The 23145-nt window shown below is 45.0% G+C and overlaps 1 protein-coding gene across 1 annotated transcript in view; it reads right to left on the bottom strand.

Annotated features, from left to right (window-relative positions):
• NPR1 (natriuretic peptide receptor 1) overlaps positions 1-23145 on the bottom strand; it is a 1222629-nt gene that overhangs the window by 95052 nt on the left and 1104432 nt on the right. Inside the window, exon 14 of the mRNA XM_069651231.1 lies at positions 21636-21791. Within this exon, the coding sequence (XP_069507332.1) occupies positions 21636-21791 (156 nt within the window). The remainder of the gene's footprint in view (positions 1-21635; positions 21792-23145) is intronic.

The raw sequence follows: 23145 nt of genomic DNA, 5'->3' as shown, positions 1-23145 counted from the left end.
AAACGAAAATAAAATGCTGTTCAAAGCTGCCTATTCCATTTGCACGATGATTGTTTGCTTGCCGCCTTGATACAGTATTTGTTCTGTTGAACTGCAGATTTAATCTCAACATGTATAACAGCCAGCTGTATGCTCGTGTCAAATAATGAAGAAATGGCTTACTGGTAATCCTCATTACTCTTAGTCCTACTCGTTCCTGTACGAGTACTTAAACATGAAGGCTCCTGGCCTTCCTCACAGCGAAGGCAACATCCCACTCCTTCATTCCTGTGAGCCGCAGACGCTCTTACATTATTCTTTTGTAAATATGGTTTATTCCTTTATCTTAGGGCTCGATATTGCTGGGAGCTCCTGCTTCTACCCAGGGAGAGCCTGGTTAGATTGAAATCAGCGGTACTAGGATATGGGTTGTTCGACCTAAAAGACTTGACCTACTGCCCATTTGACCTAATTTATTTGACCTAATTATTTTTGACCTACTGTAGAGGGAGACCCACGCAACCTCCCCTAATGATGGGGGGGAGACCCCCTGAACCCCCCACTTCCCGCCACCTCAACCTATTCCCTTACCCCACCCCACAACTATTTTTTTATTAAAGTGTACCATTTGACCTACGGAATTAGGTCAAAAAGGTGCGGTCAAATGGGAGTAGGTGAAGTTGGCATTAGGTCAACTATGCCAATGCCACACAATGAGCTACTTTTGGCTCCCCAGGACAACTGACACCCTACAAATCTACATATGAGACATTAACTGTAAGTGTTTGAGAATCTGAATAAAGAAGAATTAGAGCACATCAAGTGCAAGTTGTTTTGTTGTCACGTGGAGGAAGATGTGAGATGGCTGGGAAGTATGAGCAATGGATTAATAAAAGCTTTAGTAGTTGTGGCCAAGCAGATTTTAAAGGTTTGGAAAATCAGGAAAAAAAACACATGTAGCTGATTGGTTGGTGGGGGTTACAGGTCCTACCCAGTTATCAAAAGAGGATGATGTTAAATAAGGACGGGGAGGATCTCTACCCTGAGTTATGGGCGCCATTGAATCATTTATATGGCTTAGTTTTCTGCGCAAAGATGCATTATAAGTGGAGAATTAGGGGTGGGATTGTGTTGCGTTGTTGGGTGTGCGGGTGTTTGTTATGTATCTCGTTTTTGTTGTTTTGTAACTACTGGTTGCTTTATTGTGGGATGTTTGCTTTTCAATATTGTTCAATATGTTATGTCATAAGAATCGGCTTTGGATATGATTTAGGAAAGATTTGAGAAATGTGGGTAAAATGACTTAATTATTATTCCTACAATTGGATTTTCTCCCTGTCAATTGATTCTGTATGAAAATGGATAAATAAAGTTAAAAAGAAAAGAACACATCAAGTACACATGTAAACATAATGGACCATACATAATTGGCAACAAGTTCGAATGTACATCTCATGTGGAAGTTAGATTTTTGGCACACTGGGTGCTTACGCCTGGTTCCTCAGTGATAGCTCCTGCCTACTGGGGATGCCCGACGCCCAGGTGCTGGTTTAGCTCCTGCTCATCGGATCCTAATTTTGAACCCTGTATAATATAGCATGCATGTGCTAAAGATCAAAAACATACTTCAGGGATCAAGGACAGAGTCAAAATTGGGAGTATACCTTCATTCAGGGTCAGTATTTCCATTGACAGTGCCCGCTGGAATGAAATATTGAGCACCCTTCTGAACTGAGTAGGAGAACAACCCAACACACCTCCCTGCACCACTGACACATACAAAAGGAAAGATTCAACTTTATTTAAAGACTGCAAGAATCATTTACTTAAACAGGAACAAAACTGCAAACATGTTCACAAAAGTGGCCACTAGAGCATATTTCAGCACTGCAAGCTGAACCACCCGTATATACCTTCAGCCACAACAAAATGGCCCACTTTTCCACCTTTTGGGTTTTCATACAGAACGTCCTACGATTTTCTGCACTCTACATTTTAACAAATAGCTGGTTTGAAGGACATGAAGATAAAGTGAGTTTCCCAAGATCACACAATTTTGGGAGTGTGTGGAAGCCACATTCTAAATGTGTGACTACAACAGTTTGAAAACATCGAATTGTCACAGCAAGTAAACTCAATACCAAACGTTCCACCCAAACATACTTATAGAGTATTGGTTAAAAAGGATTGCCATTACTATCCTTGTTTAACCTGAGGGGAAGTATGCAACATGTCTGCCAGATATTTCTATTCCCTTTCATAGAAGAGCCATCACCAATGTGAGTGATAATTCAATACATGGTGTGCCCTCTATAAATGATCTCTATTTAAGCAATAAAAACCGACGGGCGGGGCTTTAGCGCTCCAGGTAATACCTATGCACGAGGGCTTTAACGTGAGACCGGGCATTACCTGTCAATGTAAAGTCACCCTGCCCGGAGGGGTTTATTGATATTACCATGCCGGCATGAGGGTTTTTTTGCAAGTTGAGAACAACTACAAACCAAGATGGTCACCAGAACGGAGAAGGGAACTACACGTAGTGGTGGCCATTACCATGACAGGGATGTGCCGGGGACACCGAGTGTTCCTGGCACGGGCGAGGAACAAGGGATCCCCAGGCAATTGGGACTTGGGTGGGTGAGGGATGTGGAAATTAGGGGTGGGGAGAAGGTGATAAAGGATGCAGGGGGCACACTTACCTTAATTCCAGCGGGGAAGATGGCGGCCTCCCGCTTCCGAGGAGAGTCAGAGTGGGGACTTAAGGACCTCATTCCGAGCCTCCTGATTGTCTGGCAATCTCCAAACCCTCCCCCCGGGTGCTAATATTTAAGCAATATAACCTAATTAGGGGGACATCCCCGGTAATGGCCCACCTCATAGGCTTATATTGCTATTAGCACCCCGGCACGTTGTACCGGGTACTCATTTTGTATTTTTCTCGAGTTGTTAACCATTTCTCAACTTGAGAAAAAACTACAATAAAATATGGCCACCAGGGATCGGGGATAAGGGAACTACAGGTAGTTCAGTACTGAGTACAGTACTGTTCCCGGTGCTAGCGAGAGTCAAGGAAGAGCAAGGTAAGTGGGGCAGGGGTGGGGGGATTGGGTATGTGGAAAAGAAAGGTGGAGGCAAAGGGAAGACAGGGGGGAGCGCACTTACCTGATTCTCAGCGATGGAAGATGGAGACTCCCGCTCTGATGAGGCTCAGAGCGGGGTCTGTACCATGTGGTATAAACCCTGTTCTGAGCCTCCTCATTGGCTGCGAGACCGCCACCCCCCTTTTAGGACCAAAATGGAAAGTTGGCTGCTGGAGAGCACATCGGAATCCTTGAAATGTGATCACTTACAAAAATCAGTTTCATTTCCAGGCACTGAATGTCTTCACCTGGTATCTGCCATGGGTGCTTGGCCACCGGGTGCTGTCGAATTTTTGCACCCACTCCAACCCCCGCTCACCTTACTCTGCTTCCAGGGTGAGACGGTTCTGATCATGCTGTTGCATGCAGCACCTCCTCTATGCAGCATCCCCCTGCGTGGCCATGTTTCCATGGCTGCACAGTAAAGGAGGATTCTGTGGCCTGTGCCATGGCCATTTCTTGTGGGGTACGGAGCACAATTCGCCTGTCCCTCTGTTCTAAAAGCCTTAGGTACCAGGGGCAGGGGAGCAGCAATGATCATGCATTAGTTGCCCAAAGCCCTGCTTAACACCATCGCTTCGCTCTGCCTTTAAGTTAGGTTTCCGGGCACCTATACGCCTGTGTCTCCCTTTGGCTCCTCTTTCCCTTTATTTGTTTCTGTGCTGCTCTTCACACCACACTCTCTAGCCTGTGGACTCTCTTGTGTTGGCATCAGCATCTCCCCACTTGTTCTTCACTGCATGTGTGTGAGGAATTTGACCATCCGCATGGTGGCTGTGCGCTCGCCTGGGCTTTTTGAAATGTTGTATTAAATGGAATGGTGGTAGACCAATCTCAGGAAAATGTGTGGGGCTAATTCACGCACATTTTCCTATGCTCACCCCATGACAGACGCATAGACCTGTGTACTCTGGGTGGACACTCTGACGAATCAACTTCCGGGGCACCAGTGGTCCAGGGATGAATATCGGTTTCTGAACCATCAATCAGCCCCCCACCTCTAGTACACACAGAAGGGATCCAAGCAGATTGGAAACACAAGTCAATTATAAGCCTCCTTGTGCAATTTTGGTAACGTAGACGGAACGGCAGGCTTATCTCTGCAAGGTCATGGATCGTTGGTTAGTTGCAACACAGCGAAAATACAATTATTACCCAATGATAAAAGGGACTGTCCAGTCAAGGTTGTATAAAAATATCTACTATATTATCATCACAAAAGACAGTTCTAGCACACTACAACATTCAACCCACCCTGTAAAGGAATGCAGAGGACAGACAGTTTCAAGAAGGAAAGGGAATGCATGCTGGATACTGACAGGAAGGTAGTTGGTAAGTAATTAATCACAATAGTTCAAGGATACTTGGTTTCAGCACAAAGGGAGCAATGGCTCATAAAATGTCACTTTGGGCCTTCGGCGAAGGACCAGGGGACAGAACCACAATGTACCTTGTGCTTGTAGAAGTTCTTGGTGCTCGACAGCGTCAAGTCAGTTGTAGGGCACTTTACAGCTTCTGTGACAGAGTTCAAGACGGGAGACAGCTGTGGGTATCAGGCACCAGGTAGTTCGGCGAGTGAGGCTGGACAGATGGCCGCAGGCTGGCATACACGGTAGCTCTGGGTCAGGAATCGTTGCCTCAGTGCTGGTTGGCATGTCTGAAGCACTGGTCAAGGCGTATCGGACGGCGTGAGCGACTGCAGTGTAACAACAGTCAGCGGTGCAGTTGGTTGCAGCTCGAGGGGCTTGACTGCCTCAAAAATGTCCTTTAAGGTGGACGCTCGTTGATGCTTGCCAGTGCATTTCGCCTAGCTTCTTCACTGGGCTTGTGTCGTCCTTTAAGGTGGACGCTGGTTGATGCTTGCCAGTGCATTCCGCCTAGCTTCTTCACTGGGCTTGTGTCGTCCTTTAAGGTGGACGCTGGTTGATGCTTGCCAGTGCATTTCGCCTAGCTTCTTCACTGGGCTTGTGTCGTCCTTTAAGGTGGACGCTGGTTGATGCTTGCCAGTGCATTCCACCTAGCTTCTTCACTGGGCTTGTGTCGTCCTTGAAGGTGAGCAGCCCAAAGCTGAAGAGAGTGTTGCAGGCAGCTGCCTTGTCCTTGGTTTGGTCCTGAGACTCTCTGGCACTTCCCACCTAGGAAGCTTGCTGCAGAGCCAAGCAGGGCACGCTGTGTGCTGGCTGGTACCAGTTCTTGAGCTGCTGAGGGGCCTCTATAATATGAAATATGAGCCCAGTTTACCAGTTCACCATTTGGCGGTACAAGACTTTCTGTATAGTTTGCTTTGAAGAACTAAACAAGAACTTGGTTGCATCAAGCTGGTTTACAAATGTCCAAGTCACATGATCAATGAACCCAACAAGTTTCTTATGTTATTTGCATTTATGGTTTACAACAAACCTTTTGAACGTCAATTACACTGGAGATAAAGTACATTAACAAAATACGATAACAATACTTACATCCACTTAATCAAAAAGTCCATAAAAATACAATATCAGCGTTGTTTTAATCCATTACACCAAGACAATAAAAACGTTTAGTTAAAATGCATAATCTCATTAGCTAAAACCTTTGTTAAGAATTCTAAAACCGCAATACTCAAAGAAATTTCATAAGAATTTAAAATCCGAAAGCAGAAGGAGTTTGTGCTCAAGATTGACATGTTCACAGACACCTGCTAGGCAAAAGAAGCCTGATTCCCTCTGAAAGGAGAAACGGGCCCAGCGGAGGCTGCTCATCTTCAAAAGGCAGTGCAGCAATGTAGGCGGATTAAAATATTAAAAACGGACTTGTGGCGTTCTCTACAGGAAGGAAACAGTTGACAATCTCGTGAAAGAAGTATACCACCAGATATCAATAGAAGGGATGAGCATACATCTCTAAAATAAAAAAGAAAACAGAGAACACACAGGCAAAGGCCTGCTCCTGCAGACAGTTTTAGCCATTTGCAACTTCATTTGACTGTCTGAATTCGACCCAGAGTCTTATCAAGAGGTAAGAATGTCTCTGCATGAGGATCCAGCAATGGGACGCCTTAAGCTGATGAGAGAAGCTAGCAAGTGACTGAAAGGATGCTGGGAGAAAGTACTGGCAGGCTCTGGCACCCTTTGGGACTTGGCGCACCAAGCGGATCCGCAGCTTGCCCATGGTTTAGTCCTGCCCTGCCTTCATCAACAAAAAACATACCAAGAAGCAATGCAGGAATAGGGCTGGAATTCCGTGGAAAGGCGCTCTGGTGAAGGATATCTAAGCGGAGCAGCATTCTGGTTCCTGTTGTGTTCTGGCCTGAGCACTAGGGCTAACTCCTGCCCTCTGCGGCTCCGTAGGGTGAGGATCACAACACTGCAATGCTCATAGATGTCTACTCGGTGTTGAGTTTGGGTCAGCTCTTCGGCCTGTGCACAGGAAGCCTTACCTTTGCTGAAGATCAGTACTTTGCAGCAGTGTTGATATCGCGTGCCCGGTTTATGAGATGGGGCGGAAATACCAAAGACTTCTTATTCGTCCTCTGGATCTTCTTCGGGCCTCACCTTCAGCTGCCGTTTCTTTGGTCTCCGGGGCCCGTCAGTTTGAGTAGAGATAGGGTTGTTTCTTGCGCGACAAACTTTCACAAAGTGTTTGCATAAAACACACTTTGAACACTCCGCTCCACTGGCGGGGCACAGGCCGCTGTGGGGTAAGCTCCCCCTCCCCCAGTAGTTGCAGGCCCTGAGCCCGCTCTGTGTGGGGTTTGTGGCTTCCGCAAGGTGTGACTTCTCCTGGCGTTACCTTGTTTCGTTCCCTCTGGTTTCTTTCCCTCGGCGCGTACTTATGATACTGCCACATGCTGCTCCCATGTATTGGGACACAAACTTCCGCCCATTTGTGAGAACAGGCCAAATCTAGGACGTGCTGGAGGGAGAGGCCCGCCTCTCACAGTATTTGCCTCCCCAGTTTATTCGAGTAAGAGCCTTGTTATATCAGTTGCGCACATACCTCATCCGTTTCATCAATTAGGGTACAGGTGGAGGCAAGGCGTTGTAGCCGAGCGCAGATAGAGTCAATGGGCTCGTAGGCTTCTAGTGAAGCTGGAATCTCTCTAAGTCTGCAATGGCCTGCGGATTGAAACAGTCCTCCATTTGGGCATCTTAGGAACTGTGCTCGGGTGTGAGTGTCTTGAAAATGTTATGCACTTGGAGACCCTCATAGAATAATAGTGATCATTTTTTAGCTGCGTCACCAGTTTCTTTCGTAGTGACAATATACACATTTCCCAGTGCTCCACCCACTGTGGCCATTTGTGTCCTCATGATGAAGGGGGCTCCCAGTACCTCGAACCCCTGTGTTGGGGCTGTCAATCATTGCTGGTGTTCTTGCTGCCTGTCGTAGAGCTACGCATGGCGGACGAATTGTTCCTCTGCACCCCCCATGCCACCTTCATTCGACAGCTGTTATGGGCCGGGCAGTGGAACTAAGGCCTGCCCTCTGCGGGCCCATAGCGTGAGGTGCCCAGCACTGGAACAATCAGAGATGTCCACTCGGGGTTGACTTCTTGTCACCTCTCCTACCTGTGTGCAAGAAGTCTCGCCTTTCGCAGTGCCATTTCATCAGGGTCTATGTGACCGCATGTGGCGGTGAATGCGCGTATGACAGCGGGCAGGCCCTGACGTCCGACTCACGGCTGCCTTGTACCATATCAGGCTTACCCAGAAGTAGGCACAAATGATCCATGCCTGGCCTGCACAGCACTGAAAAATGTACCCACCATCCGCCCCACTTGTGATGAGCAGAGGGAGGGCTAAAAACGACTTCTGCCTGTGAAGCAACATGGGTGCCACAAGGCTTCACCTCATGGGAGCCTCACATGTGCTTTACCTCCACCAGAGCAGTAATCATGGGCACCGCTCCTCGATAATGGCTTCCCAGACAATATTTTGTCAATTTCCAGCACTGACAAAAAGGAAGGGTGGTAAAGCAGGTAGTTTGTACGCTCTACGCCTGGAAGTAGGTTGTTAAGGTATTCATTTTAAGAAGCACACCCTCTCATTGTAGCGAGCTGCCCTTCCTGGGTCAGGCCGGTGGATCTCTTATTGCAGTGGGCTGCCCTTGCTTGGTCAGGCCGGTGGATCTCTTATTGTAGTGGGCTGCCCTTGCTGGGTCAGGCCTGTGGATCTCTTATTGTAGCGGGCTGCCCTTGCTGGGTCAGGCCGGTGGATCTCACTACTAGAGTGCCCACTGCAGTCTACGTCCTAGCACCAGTGCTTAGCAAGAAGTCTCGGTAGTGTTGCTATGGGAAGACTCAAAGGGATAGTCAGTACCAGTGCTCACTGGTCATGGCACTATGACCTCTTAGCACTATCTACGGAAAGAGAATGAACTTGCTGTGTTCTGTGGCTGGGATCAAGCCATCCTGGCAGGGTGGAAGGCAACTTTGCTCGGGTGACTAGGGCTCTCAGATCGAGACTCTCTGAAGGCGGCAGTGTCAGGCCTTGGAGCCCTCACTCTTCCAGCATAGGAACTTGCCACCAGGAAAGGCCCGTCAATGAAATGTCTGAGATGCAGGCCATGGGAGTAGTGTTCGAAGTATACCAAAAAAAGTAGTGGAACCGTGACCCCAGCGGAGGACATAGAAGGCAGGAAGGAAGCCCCATGGAAAAGGTTTTTCAAAAGTTGCAGCCATGCTGATTGACAGCCAATTGAGTTGAAACAGATTTCAGTTTAGCTGTAACTTCCATCGGCTAGTACAGTGGGGAAGTCTGCTTTAACTTCATAAACAACAGTTTGGGAACGGTGAAAATGGTTGCAAAATGTAGTGGAATTGTTAACAGTAAAAAATAAAAGTAGTGGAACAGCGTTCCCGACCGTTCTCGCTCACTTCGACCACTGCCTGGGAGGAACATAACAATCTACTTTAGAGTCATGGTTGTCTATCCAAATGCAGGAGAGCACTGTGCCTCTGAACTGAGCATATGAAGTGCATTCATTTCACCTTCCAACGGTTTGACTTTCTTTCTAGAATCTGGTGAAAGAGGAAGGGTAAACAGAGGGTGGGGGATAGGTGACTCCTGTTCACCTAAAGCAGGAGTGGGTTCCTGTGGAACCTTGCACAGCAAGGCAATAGGAATGAAGGAGCCATCTTCAAATGAGTCTCCATTCATATGCGGGGCGCCCAGAAAATCCTGTGTGAGGATGCCTGCATCTGATTAGACCCTATGCATGTCTTGTCCAGGGGGAGCCTCTCTGGGGTGCGCTGCGGAGCAGAGGAACCACCAGTTCGAGAAAATGTACGTTTAAAAGGATAACGAGACCAGTGAGAGCCACATGGGGTAGAACTGTGGGTGTAAATGGTGGAGTTTAGTACTGAGAGTCACGTGGGGGTAGACCGTGCACACAGAGAGCGACACTGTGAAAGAGGTGTTGACTTAAAACCACAGAGGAGCGGAATTATAATTGGGCGTCGAAGACCAAATGTGGGCAAAACTGGACCGTGAGCGCAACTTGGGTGCAATGCATGGACACTCAGAGCCACATTGCGACAGAACTTGCACAGCATGAGCAACATTACGGCAGAGGTGGGTACTCACAGTCACACTGGGGCAAATCTGGGCACTGGGGGGTACACTGGAGCGGAACGGTGTGCTGAGAGCTACGCATGACATTGACTGGAGCATTGTGGGTGACACTGGACTTTCGATGGACACCGAGAGCCCCATGGGAGAGAACTGGGTAGTGATATGTACATGGGGCAGAATGTGGGCACTGAGAGTCACATGGGTGCGGAACTGGGCAGTGAGAGCCGCATGGGAACACGACCTCAGTAATGAGAGCCCTAGAGGAGCCGAACCTGTTCACTGAGCGCGACACTGGGGTGGAATTGGGCGGTGAGTGCCACGCCAGGGCTCACCTGCGCAATGAGAGCCACAGTGGTGCAGAATTGGGAATCAGAGCCACATGGGTCCACAACTGGGCACTGACAGCCACATGGGAGCAGAAATGGGCCTTAATAGTGGCATTGGGTAGAACTAGATGCTGAGTGCTATGTAGGTCAGAACCTGGCCAATGATAACAGCAGTGAGGCAAACATGGCACCAGGGATGTCATTTCTCCAAAATGCCAAAGGTAGCGGAAGTGACATCACGTGACCCTTGACCTCTGACATCACAGGAAGTGATGTCATTTGACCCCACCCCAAAGTGACATTTCACCCCTTGACAAAACAGGAAGTGCCATCGCATAGCATTGTTCCCAAGTACACTACGGAAAATATGGTTACGATATCACTGTAATGAGATATACATTTCATACAAGAAAGGATCAGCATGTGTACCGTTAATATCAGTGTGCATAGGCCCATATTACCAAATTACTGTGAATGCAAGCAGACATCCAAGGCCAAACGATAATGTGTTATTTTATAGCACTTACCCGTAAGCGCTTAATATAGAACAAATATACATACAATAATACCCAACCAGTGTTTGTACTCATTTATCAACTTCAGCAGGATGCAAGATTGAGTTGCCCTTGCCAGGATTCGAACCACAGCAGTGAGCACTCAACCTACTGAGCTATCGTACTGGCTATGGCCATTTTACCAGATATAGTAAAATTAGCTATTACTTGTCTGAATGGTCTCAAAGTCAGAAAGCAATTTACACTCTGTAGTGGATGCCATTAAACTGGTAACTAAGATTTAACCGCAGGCCAGTCCATCTGCAGGTCTGGTGGAAGGTTGCCCGCATGTCAAGCCTGCATGGATCTACTTTTCAGGCTTCAGAGGTTGGCAAAATACATACCATCGTGAGGGTTCATAAATGTGTATTAAACAATTTAGAGTAGGGCAGGGAAGCAGCGCACTCACACAGCATCCCATAATCTGGGCACTTATTACCTCATACATGCAAACAAACATCCTGAACAGCATGCCAGGGAGATGGGAAAGATAGACACAATACAACAAAGCATTCATTGTGGGATAATTAAATCAGAGGGCCACTTTATGTACTATGGTCAAACATTTCTACATTGTACACAAACTTTTAGGCACAAGGATTATTTCAAGTGACCGAGGACACCGAGATGGAATGTCTTGTGATGATCATAACAGAGACACCAGCAGAAAAACATGCTATAACTGCAACTTGCAAAAAGCAAAATACAGTCCGACATGGATGCTTATTCTACTCTAAATGCTTTTTGAAGTTTTTGTCTGTATTTTGAATTTGAGGTGTTTAAGAACAGACTAAATCAGTGACTCACCCCCTCAGTGCTCCAGATAAGATTTGGGAGTGGAAGTATTTTACTCCTCATTTTTTAAAGTTGGGAGTAAAATGATTTTTAGGGAGAAAAATGTAAGTCCAATTCCCAGTGAGAGTATTTTATAAGGGAGTAAAAATGTTTTAACTGAAAAAACTGAACTGTTTTTGTAATATGTATTCCTTTGCACCTTGTTATTTGTGCACATTAGAAGATACACATTTACCTCTTCCAATCAGGCAGTTCAAAAAGTAGTTTCTTCCTGTCGTGTACATGCACTACTGGGCCAAACATAACCATGGAGCTCTGAGGGTGAAAGCAGGGGTGCAATATTCTGCATGTCTTTTTCCTTTTTTTTGTTGGAAGTAGTTTTACTGCCTAGTTTTATTTTTGGGGAGTAGTTGCCAATTTTTAGGGAGTAAAAGTCGCCGATATACCCCTTATCTGGAGGGCTGCACCTCCTGAAGTGTGCCTGAAATAAACCTTAAATGAGTCTAGCAATAATTGCATAGAATTCCAGAAAGACACATTATTTGTTATTCCTATTCTTTTGTATTTAGGGTCACTGCTCAAAGTGTTACACTTGTGGATCCCCCTGTTTTTTTAAGAGGCCTGAACAAGAAAGGCAGCCACTCCAGAAAAAAAGAGCAACACAGCGTTGGCCACAGCCCAGGAGCTTCAATTAAAAAAAAAAAAGATACATTTGTGTTGTTGTCTTTTTGGGTTAGCAAGAGAGACCCCTGGTGACCTCCAAATGACATCCCTGCATGGCACTGACAGTATCAGGGGGGCAAAAGTGGACACTGAGAGGCATTGGAAGCAGAAACGGGCACTGATAACCAAGTGGGGCACAACTTGGCTGGGATAGACATATGTGGCAGAACCTGGGATGTTAGGCAAAACCTAAAAGAATTAAATGAAAAGGAAAGTCATGCTGTTCAATAGATGTAAGGAGTACAGAGGGGTTAAGTGGCACATACTAAACATGGTAGTCAACAGCACGGAATCCCATCCTTATCTTGGAGCAGGGTCAGACTGGGGCATAACATTGTCTCAAGCACCAATGAAAAAGTGAGCCACAGTTGCAAATGGCAAGTCGTTCAATTTGTGACAGACTGTTTGAGTAGGACCCAAAGGGGGTGGGGGTTTGATCACATGTGATGCAAAGTATGCATTTTAAAGAATACTTATTCAGTAACACTGGTCAAAACTACTAGTCGCATGGTGAAGTAACTTATCAAACTGGCCCACACGGGCCAAAATGGGGCCCACTTTGACCCAAAAAAGTGGCCCACACTAGCATTTTGTGTTTTTGGTTTGGGCATTGCCCTATAGGCTAGCCCGAGCCTGTCTTGGAGACTTGATGGCTCTGCATTAACTGGGGAATTAAAGATCTTGAAACCAGACGAACTTCATTCCTGCAAAAGGCTGGTAAAATGTAAGATTGTGTTCTCAATCATGGCGGCTTTAGTTATGAAGGACTTTTGCATATTCATAAGCAAAGCCTCCTTTCAGGCCTTTTGTACGGAATTGACGCACACAAACAGAATAACTTGGATGGCATTTTTTGGAGGAAAATCCTCGGTTTGCCTAACTCAATAAATATCCACTTGATTAGATTAGAACTGGAGATTGCATCCATTGGGGTGATGGCAAAACTAAGAATCTTACTATTTGCCCTAAAAATGACATTGCAGGAGGAGCTCCTTCTCGGTAAAGTCATACTGGACTTTGTGAATGTTACTCAATCCCTATTGATAGGCCTAAATGAGAAAATTGCTTTGTATAAAAGCTTTGAAGCTCTAAAGAAAGAACTGATGCGGAAAGTAAAAATGTAGGACTGTACTCAAAATATTGGTGGACAAACGCAATAACATTCAAGAATATATAATGGTTACTTATACATATAGCCAGACACAAAAATAATGAATTACATTCCCGTCACAGAAATGAGAACAACGTTTCGTCTCCTACATTTTAACTTATTACCCTGACTTGCAACACTAGGTCCCAGATACAACATTCCTAGGGAATTAATGTAGAGAAGCAGATGATGTCATATCTAGTGCCCGCCCCCTCACCTCCATCATACTAGAAGCAAAGCAGGAAGACCCTGTGCATGACACTAGGTATCATCCCAATACCGCACGAAGATATGAGAGACGTTATGCACTCAGACAACCCTATCGAATGTATCCTTGCACTGAGGTGGTGGAAGGATGTCGGCATACACCACTAGACATAGAAGAGTTGTAAATAAAGTCAGATCAGAGTAAAGTGACGTCATGAAGAGAAGATACTAAGACGTATTGAAATGATATACAAATACTTAAAGAAGATAGGTAACCAAATGAGTAGTGAATTTATATACACAGAGATGCAAGGTAGATGAGATAAATAGAAGCTTGCTGCAGTAGAAACTATAACGTGAGGAAAGCGGCCATGGTGGAAAGATGGACATCAGATCGTGTCGAAACTACCTTAGAGATAAGCCAGAGATCAGAAATGCTGCAGAAAGCAGCTTCATGCAAGAAACAAAGAATATCTGTTTTGCTGAGACAAAGGACTACACAGCAAGACATAAGTACAAAATGAGTTAACCAGGATAAACTATAAATGAAGGGCACATTTCTCTTAGATTAAGCTGAAGAGAAAACAAACATTTTCAACTGCCAAGTATTGGTTAATCACAGGTGAAGAAAGTACATATAAGACGGAGCAACCAAGTCTCTAGGGACCAAGAGGAGTAAAGGCACCCAGCATAATTAAATCATAAAAACAGTAAATAACAGTTCGAAATTGACGAATTCATGGTCTACTGACACATGGTGCAAGACTTGAACACAAGGTCTATACATTAATCCTTAGACGAAGATAGTGGTGTACCCTGACTCCCTTAAAAATCACAGAGAAGAAAAAAGCCAGCAAGGTCAACTACAAAGAACAAGTTTGGTTTATGGTCTGACTGATGAGATATGGTAGTCTAACTGACCAAAGTGGGCAGTGGTCTGACGTTGTTCTCTGCACCTGGTTTTCTTTCTGTTCACATGCTAGCGAGCTGAATGTCCAAGGTAGGGAGAGTATGCCAACCAATCAGGAGTGGCTATGTAGCGGCATGCTTTACAGTGCTGCAAAGGCCAATCCGCTGTTATTATTTTTCATAATCAGTATTATACGTAGGAGTTAGTTCGGGGTGCACCTACCAGATATGGGCAGCCACCAATATTATTAACACGTATGCATGATATAGGTATGTATGTTCCCTGAACCGATCCCTCCGCTCCATAGGTTTGCTATGTAGGATGATGTCATAGCTGACTTACATCAAAGTATAAAGCCTTTGTGTAATCAAAGCTTAGATGAGTGAGAGTGAGTGAGCTGCATTTCACATGGTCACCAGATTTTCCTACTTTATTTGAGCTGACAATAAATTAGTACTGTACATTTTGGTAGCAGTGCGGATGGTTCAAGATCCAGCTACCTAGGCCCAGATCTAGAATCTCGGACAATCAATGACTTTTGCCATTTGCCAGAAGATCGTGGAGCTTCCTGTGGAGAACGGTGTGCAATACACACGTGTGCAAAGAATTGATGGGCAGGTGCCCATTTGAAGAAATTCCTGTCCGATCCCTGCAGATGCCCCGCGGACTGAAGGCGAAATGGTCGATTGGGGCAAGAGTCGATGCCGAGGGACTTGGGCTGAGCCACGGATGTAAGTATAGCATTGAAAGTGGCAAATAAAGGAGAGGGGCTATAGCCTAAGTGTGAATATACGGTAACAAGATTTGTGTTTAAAGAGATAGATACCTCGATTTCTGGATCCAAGAGGACCAAAGAAGATGGATTAAACTCTAAGAAAAGTGTATGATAGGGATTCCTGAAGCAAGTGCCAATTAAGAAGAATGCGTATTACACTCCAAGATGGAGTAAATAATGAGATGAGATACATTTATGTCGGGAAAGTAAAGGCAGTTGATCACAGAAAATGAATAATGCATGTTTATTTGGCGTTATAAACATGTCAGTGAAAAACCTTTATTGTGTATAAACTAAGAAAAATAGAATGATAGTAATGAAATTTGTTGAATATCAGGCTTTAAAATCAAGTGATTGACATCAATCAGAAAAGGACAAAAAGCGGAGAAAAAATAGTCAGGTTAACGTAAAGGTTCTTGCAGTGGCAATAAAAGAACAACAGGCCAGAAAGAGTTGATAGAACTATAAATGAAGAAATAAAGAGAAACAATATTTAAGAAACTTTAACATTTGATATAAGGATTGGTCTTTTGTGGTAAAGGGCGGTGATTGATGGTGTTTGCCCAAATCGATTTTTGTATTGGCGGCTGATTTAAGAACCCAGTAAATATTGACAAAGAAAATTGACTTGTCATCATGGGGTACACTCCTCTTTTACATCTATGCAGGACATTATCAGGATAAACACTTAAAATAAGGTAGTATCACGTGGAGTGGGTGAAGGGCACAACTAGTAAAACACCCTTGCCGTGGCCTCAAGAAAGTTTGTTGTCAAAAGCAGTATTGCGACATATGACAATGTATTTTTATGCAACATACATGGTGAAGAAGCTACAAAAAAGATGAGCTATTCTAGAACTATGGAAGGGGTATCAAAACGAGAAAGAAGACGTGCCTGAGAAGGAGTGGATGCTTAATCAGCATAAAGAGGAGGACATAATGCCCTCAGCTTTTCTTACTCCTCCCAAAAACGATAGCTCAATGGAAGATCAACAGGGAATGTATTCTTTAAATGAAATAAAGGTAGTGGCGGGATATGTTAATCCAACAGACGCACCTCCTGCTTATAACAGTGAAGACAGCATAGAAGAAAGTAAGATTAAGGAAAGAAAAAATATATCGGCACGTGATGAATATAAAGAGTGTGATGAACGAAACAGAGGAGGAAGTTAAGAGCCAAAAAGAGGAGAAGGACAGAGCCAATGAAGAGATCATAGTGCAAAACAAAAGGATGGGAGGACAGATATTACTGAAATTAGACAGAAAAGGAATCAATGGTATTCGAGAGAGGGAGGAAAGAGAAGAACAGGAAGAGAAGGAAAAGGAATGGGAAACACCATACAAAGAGCAGAAGGAGAATGAGGAGAAACAAAGGGAAGAACGAAGAAGGTATGAGGAACAAAAGAAAGAGAAATAGGCAATAGACAATTAGAAATGCTGTGAAATAGAAGCCCAGAGAATGAAAGAACGTCAGTTGCAAAGAAGGCGGGGGAAGAAGAGAACAGGGAGATGGGGAGTATGGAAGAAGAAATGAGAAGGAGTAGGGAGCAAAATGATGACGGAATATATTATCTTGTTAACAGAAGCATGGTGTCAGTTGAAACATGAGAGCAATGGGAAGAAGAGAGAGGATCACAACAGCCCCATAAAGACCTGCAGGGAATACCAGGAATACAGACATGGGCTGACGAGGAAGAGGTAGAAGGCATAGGGAAAAGAGTTGGGGATCTATATAGACAATTAAGGCACAAGGATGGCTATAAAACTAAAGGGAACAATGAGTGATCTTTATTCGAAATTATAGGAACTACATTGGGTGACATAATGGCAGATGAACAACAATCACTTTCTGTAAGTGGGTTAGACCTTAATGATGAGGACAGCGATGATAGCCATACAAACTGGAGTAGAATGGTGTCAGATGAAGAAAGGGAACACAATGAGAAGGCACAGAGAGAGGGTGCATGTGGTTTTCATTAGATCCAAGCATAATCAAGGGGTAAAATGGTCAGATTTGGAAGACCCTAAAGAGAAATACCAGAACCAACAACATATTCTGAACGAACACTAGTATGATTGTGTAGTGCATGGGACACAACCCTGCCATATGTGAGCAGTTGAAGGTCGCTGCCAGGACAAAGACAGATGGAAAAAACATGACCCCCCTGGAAAATGAGTGTTGGTGGGGACGATTATGGGTGTATACATAATTCCCATTATTAGAGAAAGGGGGAGGACGACCGCAACATATACCGTGGCCACAGATGGATAAAGATAACTTGAAATGTAAACTGCCTAGTTTGACTGCAGGTGTGGGAAAATGGATCTATGAGTTAGAAAGGATGACAGCAGGAATGACGTTAGCAGTGGGTGACGTAAAGGGCCTGCTAGCAGTCATTCTAAGAGAGAGAGCTGACGGAATTTGGAGATTAGCACATTATGCAAGTGTAACAGCACAAAACACAACACATGATTGAGTGCCATTTAATAATTGCAGAGCAGATGTATAGAGAGTGCTTAGAGTATAGTACCTCAACATATTAGACATGGATGTGACTATGACAAGGTAAATGAGGGAGGATGAAAAACCTGTTGCCTTTATTCAAGAGATTCGCGAGCATTGGAGGCTCGAGAATAGAGAACCATGGGGTAAAACAGTGGCATTATTTGACCACTTTTTGTGTCGGGGATTGCAGAGCCAGTGCAAAGGCAGATAAAGAAACAAGTGGGAATGGAAGTTAAGCCAAGGCCAGAAATACAGTTGACTAGTGTACAACATTATTCATTGTTGCAGGAAAGGAATAAGAAAAAAACACAGGGCAGAAAGCAAGAGGAAGCAAGAGGAAACAGGTAATGTATTATGGTAATTCCATTCTACGCATGAGATATGTACCAAGGTGCTACTGCACATCACGATCTTGACGAAACAAAGAAATGATAGAATCAGCTAGGCACTTATTAACCTCCAGCACTAAAATGGTGGATCTATGTAGTAGATATTTTAATCCTTATGTGCCTACTTTAGAATATGATACAATCAGACGTGTTCTGGCTATGCTGCCTTGGCAGTAACCAATTGTCTTTTCAGATAGCATTGATCAAATTATGCTTAGAAATTAAGAAAGCTTCTTTAAATGTGTAAATATGGAAATGAAATGTTTTAAAAAAATGCATATTGCATTGTAAATTATGCATATTGTATAAATATAGGCGATTTCACTCTTGTGAAACATCTAATTAGATAATATTCTTATATATGAATTTTGTTTTATATGTTGTATTGTATGAAAAGTTTATTTCAACTAAACTACACAAAGAAATCAAATAAAATGACTAAAAAAAACGTTAGGCAAAACCTGGGTAGATAGAGCATCATGGGGTAGAACTGGGGCAAAAAGTAGTTTGAAAATGTTTCTTACAGTGACAATGCTTGCTTATATTGTTGAGATAAGCGATGTGATTTCCTTTCAGCACAGCCAGCATCAAAACATGTTTTACAGTGGCAGTGCTGGCACATATAGTTTATAAAAGTCTCATAATTGTTTTTCATCTAAAAAAACGGACAGCGCTTGTATATATTGTTGAGGCAGGCCAAATAACTTTGTTTGGGCATAACCAAAATGAATGGGGGATGGGGGGAGGAACTAGTATATATTGTCGGGACAAACGTCATACATTTCTCTGGGAACACCCAGCATGAAAGGAGGTAGCAATGGTGTATATTTTAAGACATGTCCTATTCATGTTTTTGTTTGGGCACAAGCAACATGAAAAACGTTTCACAGAGCAGTGCTGGCACATATTTGTGAGAGATGCATCATGATTTTCTTTGCACACAGCTAGCATGAAAATGTATTGTGAAATGTATTGTGAAATGCTCTTGTGTACTGTTTTTGACCTGGCATATATCAGTATTTGTTGTCTTCCCTCTACAGTAGTGGTATTCAAACATTTTATACTGAGCACCCCTCTACCCCCCTGGCTTAAAAAAATGTTTATGGGCCCCCTCCGCCGCGCAGACATCCTACCCCAGCACCAGAGTTTGCCACTCTTCCCTACTGTGCCTACAGGTTTGTAAACTGATTGTCTTTTTCGCCCTAATTTTTCAGAAATATGTGCTCTGAAATGCACAGTTCTGACCCCGTAGTGGCAAATCTAACAGTCACAATACATCTCTAAAGTTATCAGCATCTCAGAACTACACTGCTTCTTTTCTGCATTTCCTCTTCACTGAACTAGTGTGGAGCCCACGTGAACCCAACCTTAAACACATTCCACCCTACGCAATGCCTTTCTTTACCCTTCCCCTACTGCAGAGGTCTGTAACCTTGAGGCTGTTTTCAACTGCAACTCCCATCAGCCCTGGCCATATTATTGAATGATGAGGGATCATGGGAGTTGTAGTCCAGAACATCTGTAGAGCCAAAGGATGCAGACCCCTGTCCCACTGTGTACTTTCTGTGCCAACATTCCGCAACTCCCTCACAACCCACTCTTCATCTTCCTACCACAGTTCAAGTTCTGGAAACCAAGGCACGGGCACAGTAGGAAATATTCACTCTGACATGTCTCAGTGCCAATGTGTGCAGTGGAAATGCCTATTCTATTGAAATGTATTATTGCAATATATTTCTCTGTGGGGACAATCCCTTCCCTGCCTCCCCAAACCCTGCTAAGTCCTTTGCTTCTTACTCAGACAAATTTGGGGAAAATAGTTATGCCCACTTTCAAAATTCCCCTGCTACCACTACACCCTGCAGCTTCATTTGGTTTGTCACACATGGTCAAAATCAAACCAGCATTGTTCAATGAGATCAGGAGAAATGACGCCACTGAACGCACCTATTCAGCCACTAATAAGTTTACTCTGAACGCAGCAATCAAAAACGAGCACTTGAAATCCGGAATACTGATCTCGTTAGATCAGAACCCGACCCAGACACTCACCTATCCTATCACTATGCTCACTCTCTACTCTACACCAACACACAATTTGAGCGCAGCTACACCCCTCGATCAATTCGGCCTAGCTGCTCAAATACGATCAATACTCTGTAAACACCTCACCATTCTGATAAAACGCAGCTATACCCACGAAATCTGGGTCTAGCTGCACACATAAGCGTCCTATGCAGGCCTAACACAGCCAACACCCAGTCTTGGTGAACTCCCTCCAGACTGCACACATTCAACTGACATCAAATACCACCACACCTAATGCTAGGATGCAACTACCATCAGGCATTCGCATCAGCTGCTCACATAATCGGTGCACCCAAGCACCCTATTACACCCCAATCTCTCAACTGGCCTGGACTGCGGTCCCCGAGGGCGTTCAACCTACCAGAGCTTTAAGGTCATGCCAATGATATATAGAATGCTATATAAATGCCAAATAACATAATATAACATAACATTGTCAAACCGATGTGGCTTTTCTGTAGGCAATCCTGCGGCGCATACCGCCTCCCTGTCCTAGTTAGAGGTTCCAGAGTGGCGGCTAGTGTGGCTGAGGGTGTTCCATTGCAAAAACCAAAACCATAGCTTGTTTTGTTCTTGCTACAACGTCTCTGAAAGCACAGTCGTTTTGTACTAAAATCAAAGATCACAAATAAAGAGCAGGAGTGAACATTGCGAACGATACCTGCAAATTAATTATAACCAAGAGGCCACCAGCCAGAGACTCTTTAAATCTTACATGTTTGGAAACAATGATAATGTTGTTTGAAATCTTCACAGGCTAACCCCGTGTCCGTAGGCTCAGTGTTCTGTAATGTTTGCAACTGATTCCAAACACTTTGCCAAAGGACAGTCTTTTCTTTGCCACTCGTGAAAACTTGAGGCCAGTCCCTACAAAATGTACTGGATGAGGTTAAAATAAAGAACCTACAACCTTGACAATTGCATAACTGCAATTTGCAATTGCATAGTTGCACATTGCATAATTGCAGCTGTCAAATTATGCAATGGGTGCGCTTCCCCAATATATTATGTTTGTTATGTTATGTTGACTTATACCGCGCACCGCTACCACCTAGGTGTACTCTCCATGTGCTTATGTGGCTCTGCAAGAAAGAGGACGGGGTTGGTTAGCGAGGCTAGAGGGTTAGGATAGGTCCAGAACCAAAAGAAACTGGGGTCTGTGTGTTGGGATGCAGATGGGCTGAATGCATGCACTGGCTTGTTGTATCCGTAAGGGTTAGGCCCAGTGCCTAGGTTGCTTGTTGTATGTGAATGTCTTTTATGTTGGATGTGTGCTTGTGTGTTTTATGTGTAAACTGGCTGGTATTTAAGTTTGTGGTTGAGCGCACTGGCTTGTGTATCTGTAAGGGTTGGCCCAAGTGCCTGGGTTGTATGTGAATGGTATGTTGGGTGTGTGCATGTTTTTTATGTGTAATGTGAGTGATGGCTGTATAGGGTAGGGGTACCAAAACTGGGGAATTGAAGCCAGGTAGCGAGTAGTGACTCGGTTCTTCACACCCTTTCACCAGCATGTTCTGGCTTCTTGCCCTCGCTTACCTTTGGGGCTGTAATCCATGCCATCCACGTAGAAGACCCCATTGCGGAGAGCCACTTCCTGTAGGATAATGCCGAAGCTGTAGACATCGCCCTTCTGGCTACCGCGGGGGGCAAGGGTTTCCATCCGGAGAAGCTCTGGTGCAGTCCACAGGTTCTCTGCAGAGAAGGAAAGAGCAGTGCCCTGTCATCAGTAGGAGCCAAGACATTGCCACCAGTGGGTGCCAAACACCTATCCCCGGTGAGAAATAAAATTTTAGGTCAAATGGGGTCTGAAACCGTGTCATTAATAGGCGCAGAGATGAAGTTGCCTCTGGGGGCCGGAACACGACTGTCACTAGTGTAGCCCAGGTAAATGTATTCTGGCAAGGAGATGAACCATGTCCCCATTCCAGAGGTACCGCTATATACCAACCTCCATCCCCAGACCAGCTGTGTAGAAAAATATGTTAGGCCACCTGCATGAATAAATGACAGCGGATGGGCCATCGGTACACAACAAATGACACAACACAATAGGAAAGTTTGGTTCCCAGAACTGGGATTTTAGTTTATACCCAAACAATAAATAACACATCTCCAAGGGGAACACCTACACGCGCCAAACCCCCCAGTGTGCCTCCATTACCACAACCTCATACCATACAAGATAAAGTAACTAACAGGTTGCTTCTGGAATGAGAACTCTCCCTCCCAGCAGATGGTGTTCGGGTGGGGCGGGGAAGAGGTGCTGACTGTTCTTACATGGGGTCCTGTTTTACTCGGTGATGCAGGCCCCCATCTTGCAGTGGCAGAACCGTGCACCCTAAGACCTTCCTATCAAAGGAGCTATGATCGGGCCCCAGTCCTCCTTCACTGTTGGTTCCAAATACATCTGGAACCTTGCGGATCTTGGTCAGGCGTTTCCCCAGGGACGGGCCCGCTGTTCCCCTTAGATGCGTTTCCCCCCAGACACGGGCCCGCTGTTCCCCTTAGATGCGTTTCCCCAAGGACGGGCCCGCTGTTCCCCTTAGATGCGTCTCCCCAGGGACGGGCCCGCTGTTCCCCTTAGATGCGTTTCCCCCCAGGGATGGGTCCGCTGTTCCCCTTAGATGCGTCTCCCCAGGGACGGGCCCGCTGTTCCCCTTAGATGCGCCGGAGCATTGCCAACATGAGCAGGCCCGCCACAGTCTGCCTCCAGTCCGGAACCGCGACTCCGTGCACGACAATGGCAATAGATGGCAACTTTTGCACAGTGGGTTGAGGGGCACTTATGCCTTGTGCACACTCCCATAGCATGCACGCCACACATTTGCATAGCTTGCATAGCTCCGCCCACCTCACTCAAAGGACAAAATGCACTGCGAACACAGCACATTGAGGACAGTTGCATTCGAATTGGAAGCAAGCACAATTCCCTTTTATGTATATTTTTGTAATATTGTTTAATAGCTTAGATAGGTGTATTTCCCTCAATATGTGTGACAGTTGTGATTTGTGATTAGTTTGAAAGACCAGCACTTCATCTTACATC

Source organism: Ambystoma mexicanum, chromosome 1p, assembly GCF_040938575.1.
Source record: "Ambystoma mexicanum isolate Mex_15411 chromosome 1p, UKY_AmexF1_1, whole genome shotgun sequence".
NCBI classification, from domain to species: Eukaryota; Metazoa; Chordata; class Amphibia; order Caudata; family Ambystomatidae; genus Ambystoma; species Ambystoma mexicanum.
The sequence above is the reverse complement of the archived record's forward strand: the minus strand, read 5'-3'. Positions and strand labels throughout refer to the sequence as shown.